The following is a 26,744-nucleotide window of genomic DNA, read 5'->3' on the forward strand; positions in this document are numbered from 1 at the left end:
AAGATGGGGAAATCAAGGCACAGGAAGGCTGTCATTTGCCCCGGGTCACACAGCTAGTAATGCGGGATTAAGAGTAGTAGCCTTAGCCTAGAGACAGGATTAATTTTACACACACACATGCACACCAAAAAAACCAAGAACAACTTCAAATATAAAAGGATAAATTAAAACCAAACATAGTACAAGGAAACGGAGGCTCAGCAAGATTAAATAATTTGTCCAAGGCTACACAGAGGATATCAGAACCAGAATCCGATGGCTGATCTGTCTTGGCTCCAAAGCATGGTCTATTCCCAACAAACCACGCTACCACGAACACGTGTTAAGGGGCAGTATGCATGTTCGTTGAATTAATAAGCCTGAAAACAAAGTTGACAAGAGGGTAAAAGTGTGAAAGAGAAATGAAAACGGGAAAGTGGTTCACGGGCAGGGGGAAAAAAAAGGAACCCCCCCCCACCAACAGTTTTCCAAGCAGCGCACTGAGGGCGAGCCAAAGTGCTGGATCAAACTTTGCGCGGGTACCGTCGGACACCCAGACTGGCGGGGGCAGAGTCTTCAAAGAGATGGTTCTCGAGGAGCCTGCCTCGGAGCACGGTAGCCAAGACCGGCCGCCTCCCGCGCCCACGCCCTCTCTATCGACCGCGAAAGACCGGCCGGGCAACACCCGACGACCACCGGAGGCCAGCAGCCTCTCCGTCCCGAGCAGCTGGCTTAAAAAGAAACACAAACACATGTCCCCAGGCAGTCCGCAGCCTCTCCTCGGGGTCGGAGGCCGCCGCTCGCTTCCCCAGCCGGCCGGACAGCCACGCTCCCCAGAACCAGAGCCCCTCGGGGCCCGCAGCTCGTCGCCGTGCAGCGCCCGCCGACCGCGGTCAGTCCAGCCCAGCCCAGCCCAACGCAGCGGCGCGGGCGCCCGCTGCCGGGACCCCGGTAGGGGCCAGACGGAGCTGGGGCGGCCGGAGAGGAGGGCGCCCTTCGGGCCACGCGGACCGGCAGTACCGGCGAGCAACGGGCGCCGGCGGCCGGGCATTTCCTCTTCCTCCCTACGCGCTGCGCGGCGGCGCGCCGGCGGCCAGGCCAGGCCGAGGCCGGGCTCGGGCGCCCGACCGCGGCCTGCTGGCGAGCGCGGGGAGGCGCCGCGCCGCCCCCGCCGCGACCGCCGGCCGCGGGGCCTGCGGGCGGCTGGGCCCGGCGCGGGCAGCGAGAGGCGGGGCCGGCGTGCGGGCGGCGGAAGGAGGCGGAGGAGGAGGAAGAGGAGGAGGAGGCGGCGGCCGGGAGCCGGGGGAGAGGGGCGGGGGGTGGGCCGGGGGAGGGGAGGAGCGGGATTTGCGGAGCGCCGCGCCGCAGCCGGGAGCCGGCGGGCCCGAGAGTGACCGAGTCACGGCGGGCGCCGGCGGAGCCGCGGCGTCGGACCCGCCTCCTGGAGGAGCTCAGCCCCGGCCAGGCCCGGCCCCATTCCCGCCCCGCGCCGCCTCCCCGCCGCCGCCGCCGCCGCCGCCGCCGCCGCCGCGGGAGCGCTCCCCTGCCCACCCCGCCCCCGCGGCCGAGCCCGGGAGTCGAGTGGGAGTCGGCCGGCCGGCGCGGGCAGCGCCGGGACCCCGCCGGGGACACTGCAGCCGGAGCCCGGGAGGGGCCGTGCCGCCACCGTCTGAACTAGGATGTCCCGACATGAAGGTGAGAGGAGCCCCCGCCCCCACCCCCACCGCCCGGGCCTCGGCCTACCCCGCCCGGGCCAGGCGCCGCGGAGGGCGGCCGGGAAGCGGCGGAGACTTCGGTCAAGCCCGAGCCGGGCCCGAGGCGCCTGGCCTGGGAGCGAGCGAGCGAGGGCGGAGAGCCGCGGCGGCACGGTGGCCGCCGCCGCCGCTGCCGCCGCCGCCGCCACGGCCGCGGCCCTGAGCTGGGCCTGGTGCCGGAGGCGGGGCGGCCGGGCCGGCCGGAGGGTTTGCACTGTCATGGGGCGGGGGAGGGGGAGGGGAGTCGGCGGGGCCCGTTACCGGCGGGAGCCCGGCCCTCGGGACTGATACCGGACGCCGCGGCCCGCCTGGCCGGCCCCGGAGCCGCGGGCTCCGGCGCGGCCTAGCGCTCCCGCCGCCCCGGAAGGGCTCTGTGCGGCCGCCGAACGGGGCCGCAGGCGGCGGCGGGAGACAGAGGAGCCGTCCGTGGATCCGGCAGGCGCGTCCGGTCGCCGGGAGACGACGGCGAGTGCCCCTGCCTGCGGGCAACCGCGGGGCAGGCGGGAAGGCTCTGCGGCCGGGGAGCGAGAAGCCCCCGCCACTCGGAGCCCGCCCCGGCCTCGCGGCTAGGCCTCGGCGCGTCCCTGGGCTCGGGTAACCAAGTTCCCGGGGCGGATCCGGCCGGGCTGGGGCGAGTAAACTCCCTGCTCGATCACCCGGTCAGAGCGGGACTGGCTCCGGGCGGGTCGCGGGCCCCTCGCCCTGCCTGCACTACCTACCCAACCAGGTTTTGGTAAATGACCGTGGTGAGGTCTGTTAATGGTCAGGGGGCGTTTTGGACTTGTTTTTCGATCTAAAAACATGATTGGGGTTCAGTCAGATAAGCAGACAGTTCTAACCCAGTCCCAGGGCACAAAGAGAAACATGTTTAGGACCGATGTATAGGCGTTGAGCCGGTAAAAAATAAGTTAACTTCAATTTACTGCCATATGGTTTAGAAAAAGGGGGAGGGGGTTGTGTTTTCTTTGTTTCACTACCACAAGTCTTTAAACAAAAAAGTGTTAAGAGACTTGGCGAAAAGTTTATCCTGGTAAGGTTAATGCAAGATTGTAGAAGTGGCTTGCAAGTATTGTGTACTCCTGATTTTAAAATCCTGTATAGGTGATGTAGGAGTGGAGAAAGTTTAGTGAGTCAGATTAGTGTGTGCTTCACACCACTGCAAGGGTTTTCTTAGAGAAATGCAGGCCTTAGAATTTCGAGGTTGAAAAACTCAGATTGGTTAAAATTATATTTAGAGTAAGTTTCAGAATTTGTATTATTAATTGCAGTGTTGAGATTGACTCGAATATTTTGTGTTCAAGGATTCTGTATCTTAAAAGGCTCAAAACTACCGTCTTCACTTACAGTATGCAAGTGTTGGACATTTTGAGATAATAAGGTACTTAGGCTCATAGAAATATTTGGAAACTATGCCCATTTCCCCAATTTTGCCTACTTAATGAGAATGTATCCTCTATCTCTGGAATTTAAAAGAAGTTGTTACCAAAGCTCCGACCAGGTTTTAATTTGGGATCTTAAAGTTGATGTTATATGTAGTTGTATGTACATTGACTACCTTCAAGACAAAATGAAACTGAGCATGGCTGCAGGCTCTTTTACTCATGAGAACTGGGATAGTTAAAACTACAGAATCAGCAGTGGAAGAATGGTTTGAGACCCATTCTTCTGCTTCAGAAAAACATCCAGATAGCTCCATTCTAATTGAATGGTGACCTGGGAAGATTCCTTTACCCTCAGTAATCTTTAAGAGTAATTAAAATTCTTGAATGTAACACGAATTCTGTAATTTAAGCCCATTTCCCCCTATTTGGCCCTGTGGAAAGGCATATGGTTATGAAACTTACATTACATTTTAGTTACTTGAATATTACTGAACCTCAGCACATTAATAGCACACTTGCTGGTAACTTACATAATGCCAGATGTTTCTGAAAAAGGAACATTCTTATAATTGGTCAGTTGAAGGCCTACAGTACAGTATTTGACAAGTGATTATCTTTTAAGGGGCTACTTTAAGGCCTAAGGCAGGAGTTGCAGCCTCATTAAGAATCACATTTAATTCATTAGATATCTGTTTGTGGAGTATTGGTTCAGGCTGCCACTATTCACTCTATTAACAAATGTAGAGTTTGATACCCTCATTATTGTAGTTCTTTTCCCACCTTTCTATTTCTCGGGCAAACGAATTCCATTTCTTCTAGCATTTCTTTAGTGGTATGATTTTTGTGGTCTTTTAATCATCGGTCCAACCTCCAAATTCTCTGTGGTTCTTATTTCCTTTCACACTGTGACCCAGAACTCGATGTAGTAGTCTGGTAAAAGAGCGGAAGTGTGATGCCTGTAATGTTGTATTTGGATTATGCTACCTTTTCAGTGCCTTCCGAATGCATGTGATTTGTTACTTTGTCTTTGTGCCCACCCTAAAGAGTTGCAGGATATTATATGTAATGATGTAACTTCGGACAACACAGCCCCAAGATGGACATCTGTCAAGCTTAGAGTCTGTACCTTGCAAAGCAGTGGACCACCTCTGAGAAAGGAGATGCAACCAGGAACGTAAAGAAATGCTTTAGCCAGGGTTCAGCGTACTTTGTCAGCCAGGTAGTAAATATTGTAGGCTGGGTGTGCTGGAAGGTCTCTGTCATCTCTGCCATTGTAGTCCAAAAGCAGCTATAGACCACATGTAAATGAATAAGCACAGCGTTGTTCCAATGAAAACCTTATTTTTGGATGCTGACATTTGAATTTCATATAATTTTCATGTGTCATAAAATGTGACTCTTTGTTTTACCTTTTAAAAATGTAGAAACCAGGGACGCCTGGGTGGCTCAGTTGGTTAGGCAGCTGCCTTCGGCTCGGGTCATGATCCCAGCGTCCTGGGATCGAGTCCCACATCGGGCTCCTTGCTCAGCAGGGAGCCTGCTTCTCCCTTTGCCTCTGCCTGCCATTCTGTCTGCCTGTGCTTGCTCTCTCTCCCCCTCTCTCTCTCTGATAAATAAATAAAATCTTTTAAAAAAATAAAAATGTAGAAACCATTCTTAGCTTGCAGGCCATACAAACACACATGGTGGCTGAATTTGGCCCAGTTTGGCCTGTGGGCTATAATTTGCCTACTTCTTTTTTCAACTAGAGCTTTAGAGAGTTGACAGAACTGAAATTGTTGGGAGCCCGTAAAGGGCCCACTCTGCTCGGTATTCATTCCATCATTTACTTTGGGTGATGGTAGTGGGGAATAACTGGTTTGGTCCGTGGTCTGTACTTCAGTTTCTAGCAGCGCTGTGTAGCTTGGTAGAGAAGTAATTGTTCTTCAGGGTGGGATACAGGCTTCCCAACTTCTCAAGACCCTGTCTGAGTGGAGACTTCAGTACTCTATATTAAGTCTCCTCTTTGCCCACTATGACTTTTCTAGCCAGAATTCTATTTTTCCAGCTTCTAATTCTCTTTGTAATGTTCTTGTCATGTTAATAAACCTTTTACTTCAGTGCTGGGTCACTTTGTGTTCACCATACCAACACCGTCTAGTTCCAGCAAAACCAATCATTGCCTTTTTTATTTGTATGAATATTTTTTTAATGTTTCACTACATACTTTCTTTTGAATTTGTTGAAAAGTAAGAATGTTACTCAGAGCTTGAAATTCATTTAATAGCTGGGCAAATTATAAACACGTCAAATTACTCAGTGCTTATTAACTAAAATGAAATTATGAATGTTCTTGCATGAGTTTGAGCCTAATTGATTACCTGCAGTTGAAACACATGTATTGCCTTAATTCAGTCAACCTTTTTTCAGTTGCTACTATGTATAGGGCACTTTGCTAGAAACCGGGGAATGTGGGGTTGAATGAATGAGAGACCCAGCTCCTCATCTTTAGTTCAGTGGCACAACATCCACAGACAAATGTGAGACATGCCTATGGAATGGCTAAATGAATTAATAACAAAATAATTACCAGCTTTTTTCTTAACCAGATTTCTGCACTTCAGAGAGGTAATCTGGCTTTCTTGAGTGCCGTCTTAAGTTTCTGGTGGGCTACTCTTAATTTTGGAAAAAATTGAGATTTCAGATAGAGTCCTTATCTTTACTGGATTTGTATTTCCCCTAGCATTTAGAAAATTCTCATATGTAAAAATGATACCCAGTAAGTAAACAGGTAGATGGTCATGTTCTGATATTATTCTCCGAAGCATCTGATACTGTTTATTTTCCAACTGTAAAGTACAGAAGTAGGTAGGCCATTAATCTAGCTTTTAAAAGTTGTACCATTTTTAAAAATTGTGTCACTCTTGTTAGAAGATTTAAATTTTCTCTTCTCTAAAAATGTTATCTGACACTAAAAGCACACATGCAGACGATCCCAGAGTGAAGTACAATAATTTTGTTTTTAGGATTTGGGAACTGCAAAGCCAGGATTGGTAATTGGCTTGTGATTTTAATGTGGTGACTTTTGCCTTCCTGTAAGCGAAGTAAATTGACTCCCACTGAAAAGATTTTTACCAACATGTCAGATCATTTATTTTATTTTAACTATGATCTGTTAAAAGATTATGACATTCTTATTTAAGACGTTTTCAGTTCAATAAATCGTGACTTATATTTACCTTAACTTTCAGTAAAGGATAGATAAGAATGTAAATATTTTAATTTCTCTGGTCTTCAGTTTCATGATTTCATAAAAATCTCATTTTGGAGTTCATTTCCCCTAAATTTTGACATTCATGTTTAAGTTAAAATGTCCTAAAATATAATTTTCTTATTTTAAATTGGAAATTTAATCTGGAAGAAATTCCTTTCAGTCTTAGAATTTTAAGATGTATTAGCAGCAATCTTATTTAAAGATTGAAAACTTTTTTTTTTAACAATAAAAATGTAATAAACTGATGTGAAACAAATCCCTAGACCAGGCTTGCAATATCTTCAAAATGAAGAAATCCGTGCACTTATGAGTCATAATTTTCAAAACTTCAGCTTTATAACATTTACCAAGTACATTTGCTGAAGTTTATGGGTTTTTTGGTGTTCTTGTTTTAAACTGGAGGTCCAGAAGCTATTTTTAGTGAAGGTTAGGTATTGTTGGATTATCCTAGAAATAGTGTTTTTTAATTACAGCATAAATATTCCTGGGGGTTATTTTCATGAGCATGAACTCAAAGGAAATATTTCCTACATTTTATATTCATAAAAGTTAAAGGGGTGCCTGGTTAAACATCAGACTCTTGATTTCAGCTCAGGTCATGATCTCAGGGTAATGAGATCTAGTCCCCTGTTGGACTCCACACTGGGTGTGAAGCCTAATAGTCTCTCTCCCTCTCCAACCCCCTCCAGTGCGGGTACTTGTGCAGTTCTCTCCCACCCTGAGTTAAAAGTAAAATGCTGTTCATAATTAAAATCTCTGTTTGTAAAAGATTTGTTCTGTATTCATTTTAGTGTTGTCCTAGGAGCCATGATTTTTTAGTGTTTTTTTTTTTGTTTTTTTTTTTTTAAACGATAAGGTATAGATTTTTTTGTTGCGGAAGTTATTCATTAAAATGAGGAAAGTGGGGCGCCTGGGTGGCTCAGTTGATTAGGCGTCCAACTCTTGATTTTGGCTCAGGTCATGATCTCAGGATTGTGGAATTGAGCCCCTTGTGGGCTCTGTGGCTGAGCGCAGTCTGCTTTTCCCTGCTTGCACACACACATTCCCCTCTTTCTCGCTCACTCTCTCTCAAATAAATAAAATTATTTTTAAAAATTATTTTGATTATTTTAATTAAATTTATTTTAAAAAATGAAATTGTAGAAAGAACCCTTAAGAGGTGTACAATCAGAACTTTTTAAAAAATGTAATTTTTATATGTTAGCCATGGTGGAGATATGTGATAAGGCAGACCGTTTTCTAAGGGGGCACATTACCTAGATTCCATGGGAAGGAAGTGGGTGATCAAGAAAAGAGGATGTTCTTGGTATGGTAAGGGCAAGAGGACAGGATGGTGTTGGCAGAGGAAAGTTTAGGCAAGTTGGGCATGAAGCTTGGAAATGATCTGTAGCCACAGGGAATTAGAAACAAAAGACCAACTTTTCTTGCCTGAGGAAATGTCCTAAGGGCTGAGCACCAAGAGGTGAAAATTTGGTGTCCTGCAAAACTAGCAAGAGATGAATTTCCTGGTTAGGCACCTTCCAGGGTGCCATCCCTATTACCTCTCTTAGGGCCCTCCCACAGTGTTTGCTAATGGTGGTTTTAGTTGTCTTTCTGAATAGTAACAGAGCAGTGTGGGTCCATCCGCTTCGTTTATGTGGTCAGTGTATTTCTTCCATGGCTGCAGTGCCAACCAGCAGTCCAGATTTCACTGCTGGCTGCAAGGAATATCAGAAGTATGGATGGGTCCCTGCAAGTCTATCACTGCTGCTAGAAAAAGCCAGCTGTAATCACAAGAGTGCGTCAAGTCAAGTCACCTTCAGCTAGGAGGAACAGACAATAAATGGGTGAAGACTCCTGACATCATGACTAATTAGGTTTAGCATTAAGTCCTGCTGAATTGTGTGGGGCTTTTTTTTTCCCTCTCTTGCTGGTACTCAGTGCCAGTGTCATGAACTTCATTTTTTTTATAGTAAGAGGACTTTCATTAGAGTCACTTTAGAGTGCTAACTTGAGCTAGTAGAACAGTCTCAGGCATATTCAGTTATAATTTATTTTTTGGTGTTGACTTATTTCTTTTGTTGTTCCTTGAAGACTGTTGTCACCCTCCCCTCCCACCCAGTAAAATTAAGGGTCCCTCTAGTGGCACTCCTACCTTATTCTCCAAGCATTTTTTTATGCTGTAATTGTTTGCTGGTTTCCCTCCCCAGGAAGCTCCCTCAAAGGTAGGTATAGTGTTACACTTACCTTTGTGCCCTACCACCGAGCCCAGTGTCCCGCCGTGAGAGGCCAGACATCTGTGTGAACACTCGTGTGTGATTGTTGGAGATGTTATTACTTGTCTAAAAAATGGTGAGACTAGAAATTGCTGTCTTTTTTTTTTAATCTGGGGAGCTGGTTAAGAAGGAGGGAGAATGGGGGAAAGGGGATTTGGGACTTTCATAAAAGTAAGAGGGGGATAGATAAACTACACAGAACAAAAAAACTTAAGAGGAACTGACTCCTGGGGGAATGGTTTGGGATTAGCCTCGGGTACTGTTTTTGGTTCTACTTCTAGCTCTAGTTTCAGATTAACTGGCTGTGGGTTCTGAATATTAATTACACCATGCGTGAGTTTCCTGATTCACTCAGTTATTCATTCAGTGGCTATTTATGGGCTTCCCACTCGAGTACCACTCAAAGTCATCTCCAGAGCTTGCCACAAGTTGTTGACCCTTGCTGCAGGATGATAATATTCAGTGGCTTTGAAACACCTTTGGGAATTAAATGCTTTCCTGCTGCCCAGGCTCTGGTTCTTTTCCAGTATGCTGGAATTAGTCCTTCAAGTTTATATTTTTATGATGGGATAATTAAATCATGTATGTATTTTAATGTTTTGGCAATATTCATCTCCCCCTCCTTTTTTTTTTTTTTTTTCCTTTTTTAAGCTTATTTTTATTTAAGTTTCTCAATTACTTCTAACTCTGCCCGGCAGTACATTTCTTTCTGTAACAGTATTGTCTTTTGACTATGGTAGTCTCAACACAAATCTGTGTATGTTAATCTGTGTTCAAGAAGGTTATTCCTCACAGATATATAAGTATCTTTTTGATGCTTAGAGAGAAAACAGCTCAAGGGATAAAATGTTTAAATTTTGTATTCAGTTTAGGGTTTTTTGGTGCAAAGGCTTAATGGCTATATAGCAACTGTTGAGTGAGTAAGCACACAGTACTGCTTTTTGGTATTCTTCCTCAACCAGTATTCTCCTTTTGTGTCCTCTATTGGTTGTAGAGGTTTGGCACTGCAAGGAAATGAGAAACTTTCTAAGTTAGGAGTTAAGGACATTGCAGTAAAACAGGCAGGGATTTTTTTGTTTGTTTGTTTGTTTGTTTTGTTTTACAGATTTTATTTATTTATTTGACAGAGATCACAGGTAGGCAGAGAGGCAGGCAGAGAGAGAGAAGAGGAAGCAGACTTCCTGCTGAGCAGAGAGCCCCACTCAGGATCCCAGGACCCTGGGATCATGACCTGAGCCAAAGGCAGAGGCTTTAACCCACTGAGCTACCCAGGTGCCCCCAGGCAGGGATTATTTATAGGAGTTGTTACAGGGGCATCTGGGTGGCTCAGTTGGTTAAGTGTCTGACTTGGGTTCAGGTCATGATCTCAGGGCTCCCTGCTCAGCAGGGAGCCTGCTTTTCCCCTCCCTCTGCCCCCACTCATGCTTAGGTGCACACACTCTGTCAAATAAATAAATAAAATCTTAAAATAAAAATAGGGGCGCCTGGGTGGCTCAGTCAGTTGAGCATCTGCCTTTGGCTTAGGTTGTCAAATAAATAAATACAACTTTGAAAAAAAATAAAGGAGTTGTTATAGATGTGTCTCTTCTATAAGAATGAAATACATACTGGGAGCTGGGGGTGTTTGAGTATTGGGAACCAGGTAGTTTTCATAATCAGAGATCTTCCATTCAGCCTAATAAGCTAGGGATTCTGATACAGTTAATTGCAACTTGAAATTAATGTAAAGTTTGCAATTTGTGTGTGTGGCTATAGCTATGGATATACATAGTGGTCACAGGGGAGGGACTGATCTTCCCTTCTGTAGGAAAAATGGTCATTAGACCTGAAGTGACAGTGGATGAACACCTGACCCATGGTTTTCCTGACATCCCATGTCAGCCATACCACATAGCTTCATGTTATTTTATTGCTCTATATCATTTTCTATAAGTTTTTTAGAAATCACCCAAAGGAAGAGGAAATAGCAAGTCTACTTACAGAATTGGATTAGCCTATCACTATACAATAGAAATCTAATGCAAGCTAGAAGTAATTTTAGTTCTCTGATGGGGGGACACCAAGGTGGCACAGACGGTTAAGGTACCCACTCTTGGTTTTAGCTCAGGCTGTGATCTTAGGGTTGTGAGATTGAGCCCTGTGTTAGGCTCCATGCTCAACATGGAATCAGTGCTTGAGATTCTCCTTCTCCCTCTGCCTTTCCCACTTGCGTGTGTGCACGAGCTCGCTTGCTCTCTCTCTCTCAAATAAATCTTTAAATTCTCTGGTAGCCACAGTAACAAAGCCAGAGAGGTGAAATTAATTTAAATAGTTTGATACTTTAACCTAGTATATCCAAATTAGCATTTAAACATGTAATCAACATAAAAAATTATGTTCTTTTTTCCTTACAAAATTTAAAAATCTAGTGTATATTTTATACTTAGTACACTTCAGATGCTAAATTTGGATTGAAAATACTTGATCGTAGCTGAGAATCATCTTCAGACTCGTGCTTTGGGGGCCTGCTAATACATTTTTTGATCACATACAGTCTCTTTTTCTAGGTGCATATTGATATAGTATTGCTGTCTTCTTAATGCTCCATTCATTAACATTCTGGATTTTTGCTTCTTGAATTTCTTTTCTAAGAATCTTTTTTTACCTTCCTTTTTCACTTTAAAAGTATTTTTAAACCTATGTTAACAACATATAACCATTACAATAGAAAACTACTTTATAAACAGCTACAAATGTATATAAAGTATAATCCCGCTGTGGGCTGCTAAGATTGGAAGAGTAAATAATGGCCTCAGGGTGATTTTAATGTGAGTTTGGGGGGTTATTTTAAGTCCTCTGTGATGACAAATGTAGAACTTAAAAAAATTGTTACTAGTCCATTGCAAGTCTATTATGGTGGGTTCAGGAGGTAGTTGTAGATTCTATCTGGTGGTGATAGACTTTTTATCATTTCAAGAAAGTGACCTCCAGGCTTGGTAATTTATTGGAGGGGTATATTTCATTGTAATGAGATTGGATATCTAGTATCCATCTGGAAAAGGCCTTTAGCATCTAACAATAGAAAAACAGGCAGTTATGATTCTTCCTCAAAGTAATTTTAAGAAAATTGGGGCATGTGGCTGGCTCAGTCTGTAGAGCACGAGACTCTTAATCTTAGGGTCTTGAGTTCAAGCCCTATGTTGGGAGTGGAAACTACTTTAAAAAAATAAATAAATAAAATTTAAAAAAAATTTTAAGAACTGATTATGAGCTAATAGTCCACTATCAAGATTAGTCAGCCACTGATGATTTATTTCTCTTTTGTACCTGTTTGACGTATTGTTTTAGCCAGTTAGAACTACAATTGCAAGTAAAAATAGAGCATCGGGCAGTCTGTTAAAAATTAAAGACCTTTTGGGTTTTGCCTTCATTTCACTAAAGCAGCATTTCCATGCAACAGTCAGTTTTTTCAGTCCCCTGCAACCAGATCACTGGAACATCAGGTCCCCTGCAACCAGATCACTGGAACATCAGGAATTTATGGCTTTCTTTTTCTTACTAGTACTATATGATTTTAGGGTGTTCTTATGTACGGGTTCCCAGAGAGTACTTGAGGACCAGCACTATTAACATCACCTAGGAACTTGGCTAGAAATGCAGATTCTTGGACCCTACCCTGAAACTACTGTATCAGAGTTTCTGGGGGTGGAGCTAAGGAATTTATGTTTTTTGTTTTTTGTTTTTGTTTTTTTTTTTTAAAGATTTTATTTATTTATTTGACAGAGAGAAATCACAAGTAGACGGAGAGGCAGGCAGAGAGAGAGAGAGAGGGAAGCAGGCTCCCCGCCGAGCAGAGAGCCCGACGCGGGACTCGATCCCAGGACCCTGAGATCATGACCTGAGCCGAAGGCAGCGGCTTAACCCACTGAGCCACCCAGGCGCCCTGTTTTTTTTTTTTTAGATTTTATTTATTTGACAGACAGAGATCACAAGCAGGCAGAGAGGCAGGCAGAGAGAGAGGAGGAAGCAGGCTCCCCGCTGAGCAGAGAGCCCGAAGCGGGGTTCCATCCCAGGACTCTGAGATCATGACCTGAGCCGAAGGCAGCGGCTTAACCCACTGAGCCACCCAGGTGCCCCGAATTTGTGTTTTAATAGGCTTCTTCCTGTACCCAGTTAGGACCAAAGGTCTGTATGTGTGAGATGGTTATTGCTGGTGACAGGGGCCCATGATGGTTGCAATACCATTTTTCATGGTATGGTGCTAACCAAGTGGAAATATAGTTGCTGACTTTGGCCTCATTCTTCTTGAACATCATGTTACTGTCACCCAAGGAAGTGGAAGAGAGTTGAGGCTCCCCACTCCAGACCAGTGGACTATTAATTTATTCAGCACATATTTATTGAATTAACTGGATGTGTACTTGGGGCTAGGCACTGTTCTGGCCTCACGAATACCATAATGAGTAAAACAGAAGATTCCTGTCCCTATGACACTCATACTGGGTTTTTTTTTTTGTTTTTTTGTTGTTGTTTTTGTTTTTTTAATGACCCATTCTATTAGAATTAATATTTTAGGATGGGTGAAGCCTCTGCCTTCGGCTCAGATCATGATCCCAGAGTCCTGGGATCAAGGCCCAAATCGGGCTCTCTGCTCAGCAGGGTGTCTGCTTCCCTTCCTCTCTCTGCCTGCCTCTCTGCCTACTGTGATCTCTATCTGTCAAATAAATAAATAAAATCTTTTTAAAAAATGAAAAAAAATATTAGTATATTAGGGGTACGTGGCCTCTGAGCCAAACCTAGCTGGCTGCTTGTTTTTGTAAATAAAGTTTTATTGGAACACAGCTGCATCTGCTCATTTACATATTGTCTTAACTGCTTTTATATTTTAATGACAGAGTTGAGTAATTGTGACAGAAGAAGCTGAAAATATTTACTGTTAGGCTTTTTATAGAAAAACCTTGTGGATCCGTGGGATAGACCATAAAAGAATCAATGTTAATAGAGTGTTAGGAGGCGACAAGTGTTATGAAAAACCATACAGTTGGTTAAGGGAATAGAGAGTGGGGTCCTCATACTGTGGTCAGGGAGGGCCTTTTTGAAGATGAGACATTAAAAGAAAAAAAGGGAAGTAAGTGAAGGATATTTAGAGAAGGAAGGGGGCACCTGGGTGGCTCAGTTGAGCGTCTGCCTTGGGCTCAGTTCATAATCCCAGGGTCCTAGGATCAAGCCCTCCCTTGGCCTCCATGTTCAGCAGGGAGACTGCTTCTCCCTCTGCCACTCCCCATGCTTGTCCATGCTTCTCTTTCTGTCAAATAAATAAAAAGAAGAAAATAAATCTAAAGAAGGAAGGATACAGCTAAGGATATAGCAGGTGCAGAGATGCTGAAACTTGGAATGTTCTGGGAACAGCATGGAGGGCACTGTGGCCAGAAGACCATGATTGAGAGGGAAAGGAAAATGTTGCCATAGACAGGCCAGATCTTACATACCCTTGTATTGTGGGCTGTGGTAAAGACTCTTTAACTGTGAGTATTGAGAAATACGTTTTCAGAGCCCTTCTATAGAGAGGTCTTCATGGCTAAACAAATGGCAGAGGCTGGAAACTAAATACCTAGTGTTGTAGCACATTCCAACATCTCTAAGAAACATTTCTTTACAAATTTTCCCTTACACTCATTACTCTTTAAAGTTTTGACTTCCTCAGCCCCTGTGTGTCTATGTATTCTGTTTAGCTGATTGTTCTTGTAGGGTGTGGGGTTTGGTAGAAAGCAAATATCTCTCTGGCTTAAATGTAAAACCTTTGAGCCTAGAAACTGGGTCATCTACATTAGCAGCTTTTAATATATATATATAAAACACATATTAAGAATCTGGTATTATGGGACGCCTGGGTGGCTCAGTGGGTTGAGCGGCTGCCTTTGGCTCAGGTCATGATCCCGGAGTCCTGGGATCGAGTCCCACATCGGGCTCCTTGCTCGGCAGGGAGACTGCTTCTCCCTCTTCCTCTGCTTGCCACTCTGCCTGCCTGTGCTCGCTCTCTCTCCTCTCTCTCTGACATATAAATAAATAAAATATTAAAAAAAAAATAATCTGGTATTATGATTGAGCAGTTATGTACAGATGTAATGAAATAAGAGTTTCACAAAACAGCACTCATCTTTACTATGAGAGATGTATTCTCTTTTCTGTTGTTTCATTAAGAACAAAATACTGACCTTTTTGTAGTTCATAAGCATGGTGATTGGCTGTTCACTGCGTATGTGACATGTGCCTCCCTCAGACCTTACTACCACCTCGGCACATTACCCATATGAGGTGGAAAAAAAAATACTAGTTGTGACCTTCTACATTGACTTCACATTCTACTCATGGTTTGTGACATGCTATTTGAAAAGCACTGGCCAACGCTGTCTAATCCAAAACTTACAAGTCCTTATGTGCAAAGTATTGTGATAGGTACAGAGACAAATAGAAAACAATTTTTGCTTTTGGAGGGGGCTATTGGAAGGCCTAAGTATATTAGATAAATTGGCTATAGTATGACTGGGGCAGTAAGTGTCAAATCAGTTATTACAACTTCCATGGTGTTGGCATGTGGAATAGAATGTTACTGGGTGTCAGAGAAGGCGTTCCCAAAAGGGTGGCATTTAAACTGAAGACTTGAAGAAACAACTGTGAGTTTTTAAAATTGAAGTGTAATTGACATAGAATATTATATTAGTTTCAGGTATACAGCATTGTGATTGGATATTTATATACATTTTTTTAAAGATTTTATTTCTTTATTTGACAGACAGAGATCACAAGTAGGCAGAGAGGCAGGCAGAGAGAAAGGAAGGGAAGCAGGCTCCCGGCTGTGCAGAGAGCCCAATGCGGGGCTCCATTCCAGGCAGGACCCTGGGATCCTGACCTGAGCACAAGGCAGAGGCTTTAACCTACTGAGCCACCCAGGCGTCCTTATTAATATACATTTTGAAATGATCACAAGTCTCGTTTGTTCCCATCTGTCACCATACAATATTTTTATAATATGGTTGTATTATAATGGCTGTATCCCCCATACTTATTACTGTATTTTTATAACAAGAGTTGGGGATTAGGGCCATCTACCAAGTGAGAGAATGGTAGAGGGTAAACTAGAGAGCTAAGAAGACGTGAGGTATATTGGAGAGAGGTGGATGGGACAACACTGAGATTGGAGTTTCTGGAAGAGAAGACTCCTGTGTATAACTGGAGGGAGTGAGGTATTCGGCAGATTGATTTACCTAGGAATCCAAGGGGGGAATGGGACAGGACCCATTTGTTCTGACTCCTAGCTCGGTGCTAGAAGCCTGTTTTCTCATCTATGAAAGAAAGATACTGATATCTCTTTTGCCTCTCTCCAAAGGTTATTTTGGAGATGAAATGCCAGCCAGGTATGAATGTTTACTGAGTAAAATAAAGCGCTGCGTAAATGGAAGATGATGATATTTTTATCCTGGGAATAAGATTAAAAAAGAGGACTGGAGCAAGGTAGTTAGGGAAGGAGTTTAGGTTGCCACACTGAAGTCAATCTCTGCCTTTATCCATATAGATTATGGGATGGAAGAGGGGGTAGTACACCAAAAGTTTTAAGCAGAGAAAGGGCTTGGTGAAAAGTGGTATGTTTTAGGAAGACGAGTGTGGTAGCGCATGCAGGATAGAGTGGTGCCTGTGGTGGGGAGACCAGTCAGAGCTTTTTTCGTGGAATAAGCTTGAAGTTAAAGGGGCCTGAAGTAGTCAGTAGCAGTAGGAGCAAAAGGAAGAAGATGACTTGAACTAGCCTTATTGCAGGAGAACAAGGACTAAAGTATAATTTTAGGACAACCAGCCTGTGCACTGGAAGAATAAGAGGTTCTTCTACTAAATGAGGAAGATCGGAGGGGAGAGATGGGGAACTGTTGGGGGGAGAGTAATTTACAGCTTTTGTCATTTTCAGTTTAAGGTGATTCTGGGCCATTAGGTAGAAATCAGGAGTTGAGAAATACTACCCTGGCACTCAAGAGAGCAAAATCTTGGCTAGGGATGAGAATTTTATAGCTCCCTAATTTGAAAGCCTGGGGATTTGCTAGATTTCTAAGGAAGAAAGCATTTAGAAAAGGGAGGATTGGAGACGTAGGAGAACCATGACTGTGATGTGAATGCAAGCCACAGAGACCCTTTCCTGATCACCAGTTTTTCTATAATTGTACTTGTCACACCGGTATTAACTTACTTCTGTAAGTGCAGGCTTCTTTACATAGGCATGAGAGGTGATGTAGATGTAGGAAGGGAAAAACTAATATTAACCATTAATACTGCTATACTAATAGTAGTATTTATTGAGTGCTTGCTGTCTGCAGGCACTGCTCAGCATTCACTTGTACCAACCCATTTAAGTCTCACAACAGTCCTGTGAAATATATATTATTATTCACGTCTTATAGATGAGATTGTTGCACTGAGAAGTTAAGCATCTTGCCCAAGGTCATATAGTCTGTCATAGAGCTGGGATTCCAACCTGGGCCTGGCTTCTCAACATTAAGTACCTCTGTACCAAGCACTTTATAGACTGGCTCCTACAGCAGAGACCCTGATTAAAAGGCTTAGTAAAAATTCAGAACAACCTAGCAAGATATGTTAACTTACCATTTTACAAATTAGGAAATTGCATCTCAGAAAGGTTAGGTTATTTGTACTAGGTCTCACAGATAGTAAGTGGTGAAGCCACTTACTATCTTCAACCAATTTCTGCCAGAAACCAAAGCCTATGTTCATGTATATTTCACTTGGAGGTCAGCAGACTTTTTTCTGTAGATGCTACAGCAAATACAGCTTTGGGGGCCATATGGCCTCCATTGCTGCTCCTCTACTCTGCTGTTGGCAGTATAAAAGCAGCCATAAGACTAAACATAAACAGGTGAGCATGGCTGTGATCCAGAAAATCTTTATGGACTCTGGAATCTGAATTTCATATAATTCTCATGCAGCACCAATTATTGTTCTTAAATTTTTTTTCTTTATTAAACATTAAAAAGTGTAAAAATTGTTCTTGGCTAGCAGGCTGTACAGAAACAGGTAGCAGGCCAGATTTGGCCCATGGGCTGTTGTTTGTTGACCCCTACTTTATTTGTGTTTTTTTTTTTTTTTTTTTAAAGATTTTATTTTTAAGGGGCACTTGGGTGGCTCATTTGGTTAAGCATCTGCTTTCAGCTTAGGTCATGACCCTGGAGTCCTGGGATCGAGTCCCACATCAGGCTCCCTACTCAGTGGGGAGCCTGTTTCTTTCTCTGCCCTTCACCCTGCTTGTGCTCTCTCTTGCTCTCTCTCTCTCTCTTTCTCTCAAATAAATAAAATCTTAAAAAATGTTTTTTAAGTACTCCCCACACTGAACATGGGGCTTCAACTTAACCCTGAGATCAAGAGTCTCATACTTTACCACCCAAACCAGCTGCCCCTGCTGACCCCTACTTTAAGCTATTCATTTAATAAATATATTTTGAATACCATCTCTAAGTGGAAATTTTATATTGGGCTCTGGCTCTTATAAGATGAGAGAGGTGATTATAATTCAATATTGTAAAAGTGTAATAAATTTATACTTTCAATATATAATCAATAGGTGATGGAGGCTCTGTTTCTTGGATGAATTCATGAAGGCATTCCAAGAGAAGTTACGCATTTGAACTGGTAGTTGATGGATTTCAGGGTGTTGTGGTATGGGGAGAGTATCCCATGGAGGGAGGCTTGAAAAGGATTTTCCTTTGAGGAGAGACCATAAAAAATTTAACATTACTGAAGCAGAAAGGGCTGGAGGGGGCTAATGCCGGGAGATGAACTTTGTCCAGAGGGTAGGGTAATAGAGAGTGAATATTTGGGAAATTCTAAGCCAGGAATTAGATTTTTGTGTTCCAGAAGGATAACTTTGCAGGATTTCAGGGAGGAGGGGGACAGTTAAATTAACATAAGATCAGAAAGTTGCTGTAGTGCATGCAAATAGGTTATTGGTCATTAACTAGGCATGGGGGTTGTGGAAGAGTGAAAAGTCCAGGAAAGCTCAGAGTTCTGGCTTGATTAGTTGGGCATTGCCGTCACCAAGACCTGCGAAAGACAGAGAAACATGCTTTGAGGAAGAAGGTAGGAAGCAGGGGAAAGAGAATTGATTGCCATTTTTAGCATGTTGGGTTTGAGGTACATGTGGGAAGACCAGCTAGAGATGTCCAGGGGCAGCTGAACATGTGGGTCTGGAATTCAGAAGAGTTTGGACTTAATCCATAATAGTGGAGTCGGTTGCTCAGTGACGGTGAGAACATATGGATTGAGAAGATGAGGGGAGACTGATCACTAAGCCGTTGGAAACATTGAACATTTAAGGAGCAGGAGACTGTGAATGGGAAAAGCCTGGAGAGTGGGAAGAGAACCAGGAGAGAATGCTGGCTGCTTTTCTGGAAAGGAGGATTTAGTCAGTATTGCTCAGATAGGTCAAGAGGACAAGGAACGAAGTGTTCATTGGCTGGAGCTATTGGAGTGAGGAAGTTGTGGAACTCAGTGAGCATTTTCAGAGGAGTGGACTAGAGAGCCCAGACTGCAGGGTGTTCAATCCTCAATGTAGGTGAGAAGTTAGGAACACTACCTAAAGATTTAGCGGTGGAGGGAAGGAGAGATGTCAACAGCTAAAGGTATGTCTGGCACCTAGAACAGGTTTTGGCAAATAATAGAAACCGGGAAAGTTCGGGCACCTGGGTGGCTCAGTTGGTTGGGTGTTTGCCTTGGGCTTAGGTCGTGATCCCAGGGTCCTGGGATTGAGTCCCACATGTGGCTCCCTGGTCAGCAGGGGGTCATCTTCTCCCTCTCCCTGTGCCCCTCCTCCCCTGCTTGTGCTCCTGCTCTCTCTCATAAATAAATAAAATCTTAAAAAAACAAAACAGTGAAACTGGGAAAATTCATTAACTCAATAAATAAATATATGCCTGTAGGCACTCAGTATTTGAAACTGGGAATAGAGTAATGAAAGATAAGAAGTTCTCATTGTAGGGTTTACATTTTAATTGGGGGAAGAGGACAGCAAAGAAACCTGTAGTATAATTTTGATTCATGATACATTCTCTGAAGAAAGTAAAGCCGAGTGAGGCAATACGGATTGAATATGATAGAAGGTCAAAGAGTGGTCAGGAAGGTCTTTCAGACAATGTGGTCTTTCCTCTCTCCTTTCTTCCCTTCCTTCTTCCCTTCCATCCTTCCAGAGAGAACTAGAATGAGGAGGGGAGGATGGTTAGGAGGAGATTGGAGGGAGAGAGACTCCCAGACAGGCTCCACACCCAGCACAGAGCCCGATGCCGGGCTCAGTCTCATGACCCTGAGATATCATGACCTGAGCCAAAATCAAGAATCAGAGTCTTAACCAGCTGAGCCACCCAGGTGCGCAGATGTTCTCTGTGCAAGCAGATACTTCATCGAGAATAAAGCCCTGGGGTTGGAATAAAGTAGGTTGTTTGAGGAACAGAGTGGCTGGGAGCTGACTAGGCAGGGAAGAAGAGGAGAGAGGACTTGATAGGGAGAAATTGAGTCCAGGTTATATTGGGCATTTATAGGCCTGGTGAGACATTTGAACTTAATTCTTTGAATGTAGAGCTACCAGAACTTGCTGGGTGTAGTGTAGCCAAAAGCATGTGGTTAGGAAGAGGGCCACTTACTGAGACAAGGAAGAGGGAAGGAGCATTTTGGAGGCGGGGGGTGGGGGGGGCGGGGGGGTAGGAGTTCTCTTTCAGACATACTAGGTTAGAGATGTCTGTTAGATGTTCAGGTGGAGGTATGTAAGCCGTCTGGATGAGTGACCTGGAGTTGAATTGGCTGAATGAGTGAACAAACACATGCTCAGCAGGTCATCAGAGATCTGAAAGTCAAGAATTGATGTGACTGATGTGATTGTGTTGCTTGTCTCTCCAGCTTACTGCGACTTGAGTTCCCCAAACCTTTAACCAGGTAAATGTCTGTTTCAGGGCCCACAGACCTTGTCTTCTTTTCTCAAATAGCAGGAAAGAGGCAGCACAGAGATAGAGAGCCTGGTGTGTCTCCTGGGGCAGTGCTGTAGTGATACAGGACTAGACCAGGAGAGCTCACTGTGGGAATTAGGCCAGCTTGGTAGCTGGATAATGAATCAGTTTATTTTTGTTCTCTTTTCTCATGAATAAAATCAAGAGGTAGCTGGAATAATAGACCTTTTGGTCCAGAAGGAAATCAACCTTGCCTTTTTTTTTTCTTTTTCTTCTTTTTCCCCAAATAAAATTGTGTTCTAGAAAGGCTGAGTCATACTACTTGAGGTCATAGTTAGGACTAGCATTCAGATCCTATGACTCTTATTCTACCCTATTTTTTTTTTAAGATTTTATTTATTTATTTGACTGACAGAGATCACAAGTAGGCAGAGAGGCAGACAGAAGAAGGGAAGCAGGCTCCCTGCGGAGCAGAGAGCCCCATGTGGGGCTCGATCTAAGGTCCCTGTGATCATGACCTGAGCGGAAGGTAGAGACTTTAACCCACTGAGCCACCCAGGTGCCCTCTACCCTATTTTCTACTGTACATAGTGTTGAGATGAAGTGACCCAAAACTGTAGGCTTAGAGTTTATTTATTGGTTTGTAGACTAATGCTAGAGGCTAGATTTCTGAGGGGATAAAATTCTCCTGTTTACTCAGGTTTTTTTCTGAGATTCTGAATAGTAAATTTAAGAATGGGATTTTGTAGCCAGACTGCCTGAATTCAAACCCACCTTGGTCACTTACTGACTGCGACATCAGTAAGTTGTTTATCTCTCTGTGCATCATTTCATGATATGGGCATAATGCTTACTAGCCTTAGGGTGGTTGGTCAGTGGTTATTATATATAAAATAGGCTAGTACCTGGCATACAACAAGCACTCATTACTTGAGCCATCTGCATCATTTTCATCTTGGGTCTAGAAAACAGCTGTTTTATCATACTTCTAAATTCTTTGCATATAATTTGAGTGCTAACAATATGCAAGGTATATTTCCTTATATAAGATATAGTCCCTGCCCTCAAGGAATTTGCATTCTAAAAGAGCAGGAAGGATAAAAATACAGGAGATACCAAAAGGCTTATCTGCTTAAAAGTAAAAGGCCAATGAGAGCTATCAATGCCTCTTCATTTTCTGACATTCTGTAAATCAAAGTGTACAGATGAAGGCACGGAGACTGAGGAGAGGGGATTTGAGCCAGCTTTGTGGAGAAGGGACTTGTCTCGACAGAGTAGAAGCATATACACATTCCAGACCAATGCCATGGCCAGAAATGAGGTTGTAATGCAAAGGCCAAGGCAGGAAAACACACAGGAGATTTTGTGAACAGTAGAACAAATCTGCTGAGGAAAAGGCCTATGAAAGATAATAGTGAAAAGGATCCATGGAGAATATACCAAGACCAAACTTAGCTCTTTTTTTGATCAGGCTTCTCAAGTGCTATATCAAGGGGCACCTGGCTGTCTCATTCAGTAGAGCCTGGGACTCTTGATCTCATGAGTTCAAGTCCCACATTGGGCATTTTTGCTTAAAAAAGAAAGATAGATCAAAGTATCACTGTAGACAGTACCTCTCCCACATTAGGGTATATGAGACCAAGACTGTCCTTGTCCTCAGGGACAGGATGGTTTTATTAGATGACAGGATAGATGTATTAGATAATGATGTAAGAGCTGCTCATTAGTTGAGTAACTCACAGATTGTTGATCCATAGGTTTGTGGCAACCTAAACACAACTAAGGAGATGATTCTGCATCCTTTTTTTCCTGTTCTAGGACTTTAAAGAAATCAACTAAGATTAACACATAATTAAGATATTAGTATTTCTGTTACCAAGTTTCAGCACATCCACATTTTGCCATTTTTGTGTCCGTTTTCCGCCCCCTCCCTTTTTGGGGGGTTTGAAGATTCTAAAGCAAATCCCAGACCTGCATATCATTTCATCCACAAATATTACAATATTTATTCCTGGCTGGTAGGGATACACTACTGTACACACGCATACATACATATGCACACACACATTTGTAAGTGAAGCTATAGTATCATTATCGTACCTCCTAAGATTAACAATAATGCTTTAATATTATCTAATACCCAGTTCATGTTCAGTTTTCCCAGTTGTCCCAAAAGTGTCTTCTTAAAGTTAGTTTGTTAAAATCAGTACTTACAAGTCTACATATTACATTAGGTTGGTATGTCCTTTAAAATCTCTATTAATTTATAACAGCCCTCTCCTCTTTTAAAAATGCCATTTATTTGTTAAAGAAACTGAACTGTTTCCTTGATAGTATTTCCCACATTCACATTTTTGTGAAGTCATTTTAATGTATCCTTTCATTCCGCATGTTTCTTTTAAGTGGTACTCTGTTCTAGAGGCTTGATTCAGATGTTTGTTTTCGGTAAGAATGTATCATAGGTGCTGAATATTTCATAATACTTCTTATTATATCACTCTGAGAGACCCATAATGTCTGGTTGTCTCAGTGGGTTCAAATGTCAGCCTGTCTCTCCGTGGGCTGTCAGTGATGTAAGCTGCCTGGATCTGTTATTTCAGAGTGGTTGCAAGATGCTGATTTTCCAGCACTTAACCATTTTTTCTGTGTTTATGCATTGGGATTTTTCTATAAAGAACTCTTATTTGCATACTTTAAAGAAATCACTGTAATGCTATAATATAAAGGAAAAATAAAAATGAAATAATGTATAATAAAATAATGTGTCTTTCAAGATGTAAATGCTCAGGTGTGAGTATATTAGAGGAAATAACAAAAGAGATTGTACCTATATACAGGGTCACTTCACAGTGACTGCTTCAGGTACAAATCCTTAATAGACATATTGGCAGTTCACATGTCTTAAACAAAGTTGCCTTCAATGCTATTTCTTTTTGAACAACTCATGGTGTCAAGTTCTAAACAATTTACCCAAACAGTTGTATTACTGGTGATTTCAGTGTGTGTTAAAATCATGCAAAAGGTACTTAGTATCTATATGTAGCACTGACTTAAGCTTCTAAGTTCAAGTCGTTATAGACTGGGTTTTCCATTGGGACATTTTATTTATTTTTATTTTTTAAAGTAAACTCCACACCCACATTGGACCTGAGATCAAAAGTCACATGCTCTGCCAACTGAACCAACTGGGCACCCCTCCATTGGGACTCCCCCCACCCCACTGGACATTTTAAAGCCGTGGGAAAGGTGGGACAGTTCTTCAGAACTGTAATCACATTGCAAATTTTTAGAATCCCTGGTATCAATCAACCTCCCAAATGCCCAGGTGATATCCAGTCATTGTGATAACCAAATTTTCAAAATGTTCTCTCAGAAGTAATACCTCCAGTTGAGCATAACATATTAAGACAGGAAATCAAATAACTACTGCAAATAAACACTTGGAAATAAGAGATAAAATATATCTCTCTTTTTGCTAATATTACTTTATTCCTAGAAAACTTAAGAGACTCTTAATAAATTATCTCGTTAATTCTATTCATTTTTTAAGTGTCTAGGTATATACCTAGGAGTAAGAACTGCTGGATCATAGGGTATAACTAATTTTCATTAAAAAATTTATGCTGCACTCACTTTTCTCCCATCACTAGAATTGCTTCTTTCTTTCTGATTATTGTTGGTCTTAGGAATTTTAAACCTTTTTTGATACAAGGACTTTTTTCCTAGTCATATTTGCCTTGAGATATCTATCTATCTATCTATCTATCTATCTATATAGTCTTGGCTCCTCCCAAAGATTTTCATTTTTCTTGTAGACATATCTCTGCCTTTTCTTTATGCTTTCTGGATTCCATGATGTCTAAAAAGGTAACTTTTTAAAAAAGATTTTATTTTATTTATTTATCTTATAATTCTTCCTGAAGATTTATTTATTTGGCAGGGGGCACCTAAGTGGCTCAGTCCATAAGCATCTGCCTTTAGCTCAGGTCATGATCCCAGGGTCCTGGGATCGAGCCCCATATCAGGCTTCCTGCTCAGCAGGAAGACTGCTTCTTCCTCTCCTGCTCCCCTTGCTTGTGTTCCCTATTTTGCTGTTTCTCTCTGTCCAAAAAAAAAAGATCTTTTAAAAAAAAAGTTTTTTTTAAAAAAAGAGCACAAGTAGGAGGGGCAGAGGGAAAGGGAGAGAGAATCTCGGGCAGACTCCTTGCTGAGTGCAGAGCCTGACTCAGGGCTTGATCTCATGACACAGATTAGGGCCTGAGCTGAAACCAAGAGGCAGACGCTTAACCAACTGCTCCACCCACACACCCCAAGATTTTATTTTTAAGTAATCTCTACTGGGTCCCTAACTCATAAGCTGGAGATCAAGAATCACATGCTTTACCAACTGAGCCAGCCAGGTGCCCCTATAAAGGTCACTTTTTTGGCCTTTTGCCATGCCCATAATATTTTCTTTGTTTATTTACTTGCTTGCTTTTAGGACAGAAAAAAGGTAAAAAATAAATTGAGGGAGTGACTTGATCCATTCCTGTGGGAAGTGGGGAAGGCAATATTGCATGGGCTTTAGAGAGAAGAAGAAGACATGGAGATGGGAAATAGATTGCAGAATGCCCAGGAGGGGAAATGACCTTGTAGGAGGATTGTTGACCACTGCTCTGTACAGTTACTGGGGGAGGTGGAGAAGGAAGGGATTTTTAACAGTGGCTTGCAAACTTATTTGGCCCTGAATTGTAGCAAGAAACACTTTTTTTTTTTTTAAAGATTTTATTTATTTATTTGACAGAGAGATACAATGAGAGGGAACACAAGCAGGGAGAGTAGAAGAGGGAGAAGCAGGCTTCTTGCTGAGCAGGGAGCCCAATGCCGGGCTCAATCCCAGGACCCTGCGGTCATGGCCTCAGCCACCCAGGCGCCCCAAGGAACACGTTTTTCAACACTTAGAAAACACATAAAAACACATAAGGGAAACAAAAGTTTTTATGAAACTACCGTATTTGCAGTGTACTCTGATAATTTTTCTGTTCTATTCCATTTGCAGGAAATTCTGCTTAAGATCCACTAAATGAGTGATCCTCAACCCTATCAGACCCAGTGCCTTAGTTATTTGTATAACAAATATTTTAATACTCTGTTGGTTATTCCTAAATAAAGTTCATTGATAAGTCATCAACTACCTTAGATGTTACAGTGAAGTACATCATTGAGTGCCTGCATCTATTTACAGTAAATATGTTTGGATTTAAATAAGATCAGGAAACCTATTCTATAAAAAGTGTAGAAAAATGAAAGAGCTGAAATATATATAGATAGTAGAATAAAAACTGTTAGAATGAAGAAAAATGAAATAAGAGGAAGTTTTAAAAAGAGGGAAAATGTAAAAAAGGAAATGATCTTACTTGATGTAGGGATAATATAAGATAAATTAGATTGTCAACATATGGGGGCACTTGGGTGGCCCAGTTGGTTGAGCAACTGCCTTGGGCTCAGGTCATGATTCTGGAGTCCCGGGATCAAGTCCCCCATCGGGCTCCCTGCTCAGCGGGGAGTCTGCTTCTCCCTCTGACCTCTCCCCTCTCATGGTCTCTCTCTCTCTCTCAAATAAATAAATAAAATCTTAAAAAAAAAAAAAGATTGTCAACATATGTAAACAAAAGTAGCGGTATATATTCATCAGTGAGTTAGACCTTGTTTATAAGTGTCGTGTCAAAATAATTCTCTGTGAAATGACTTGGTATGGGACAAGGAAGTGAAGTCCAACAGAAAACCTTATGGAACCTACCATTAGCAACATCCATTTATTTTCTAGTCTTTAACCCCCCTAGAGAGTGTATCTTGATAGATAATAGGGGGTAGAGTCTAGACTGGAAAAAGAAATAGTGACAGCTATGTGGTAGACTTTGGGAGACATTATTTGAGTAAAAAAGAAAATAACAAACCTAAATAAAATTTAACATTTAATCTTCACAACATAGATTTCTAATTATTCTGCCACAAAAAAATTAAATGCATATAGGGCAAATTTGATGTGAAATACTTTCTTTTACAAGATTTACTTACTCATTTTAGAGAGAGAGTGTGCCCATGCAAGTGGTGGGGAGGGGTAGAGGGAGAGTGAGAGGCTCTCAGACTCCATGCTGAGTGCAGAGCCCCAA

The 26,744-nt window shown here is 42.7% G+C and overlaps 1 protein-coding gene and 1 non-coding gene across 2 annotated transcripts in view; both read left to right on the forward strand.

Moving 5' to 3' along the window:
- The first annotated feature begins 1,529 nt into the window (after nucleotides 1–1,529).
- Nucleotides 1,530–26,744, forward strand: part of KCMF1 (potassium channel modulatory factor 1) — a 75,098-nt gene continuing 49,883 nt past the window's right edge. Inside the window, exon 1 of the mRNA XM_044261528.1 lies at nucleotides 1,530–1,674. Within this exon, the coding sequence (XP_044117463.1) occupies nucleotides 1,659–1,674 (16 nt within the window). The 5' untranslated portion in view covers nucleotides 1,530–1,658. The remainder of the gene's footprint in view (nucleotides 1,675–26,744) is intronic.
- Nucleotides 14,816–14,918, forward strand: LOC122916690. Its single transcript, XR_006386308.1, has one exon. It is a non-coding gene; the product is annotated as a small nucleolar RNA U13 (small nucleolar RNA).

This window comes from Neovison vison, chromosome 8, assembly GCF_020171115.1.
Source record: "Neovison vison isolate M4711 chromosome 8, ASM_NN_V1, whole genome shotgun sequence".
NCBI lineage: Eukaryota > Metazoa > Chordata > Mammalia > Carnivora > Mustelidae > Neogale > Neogale vison.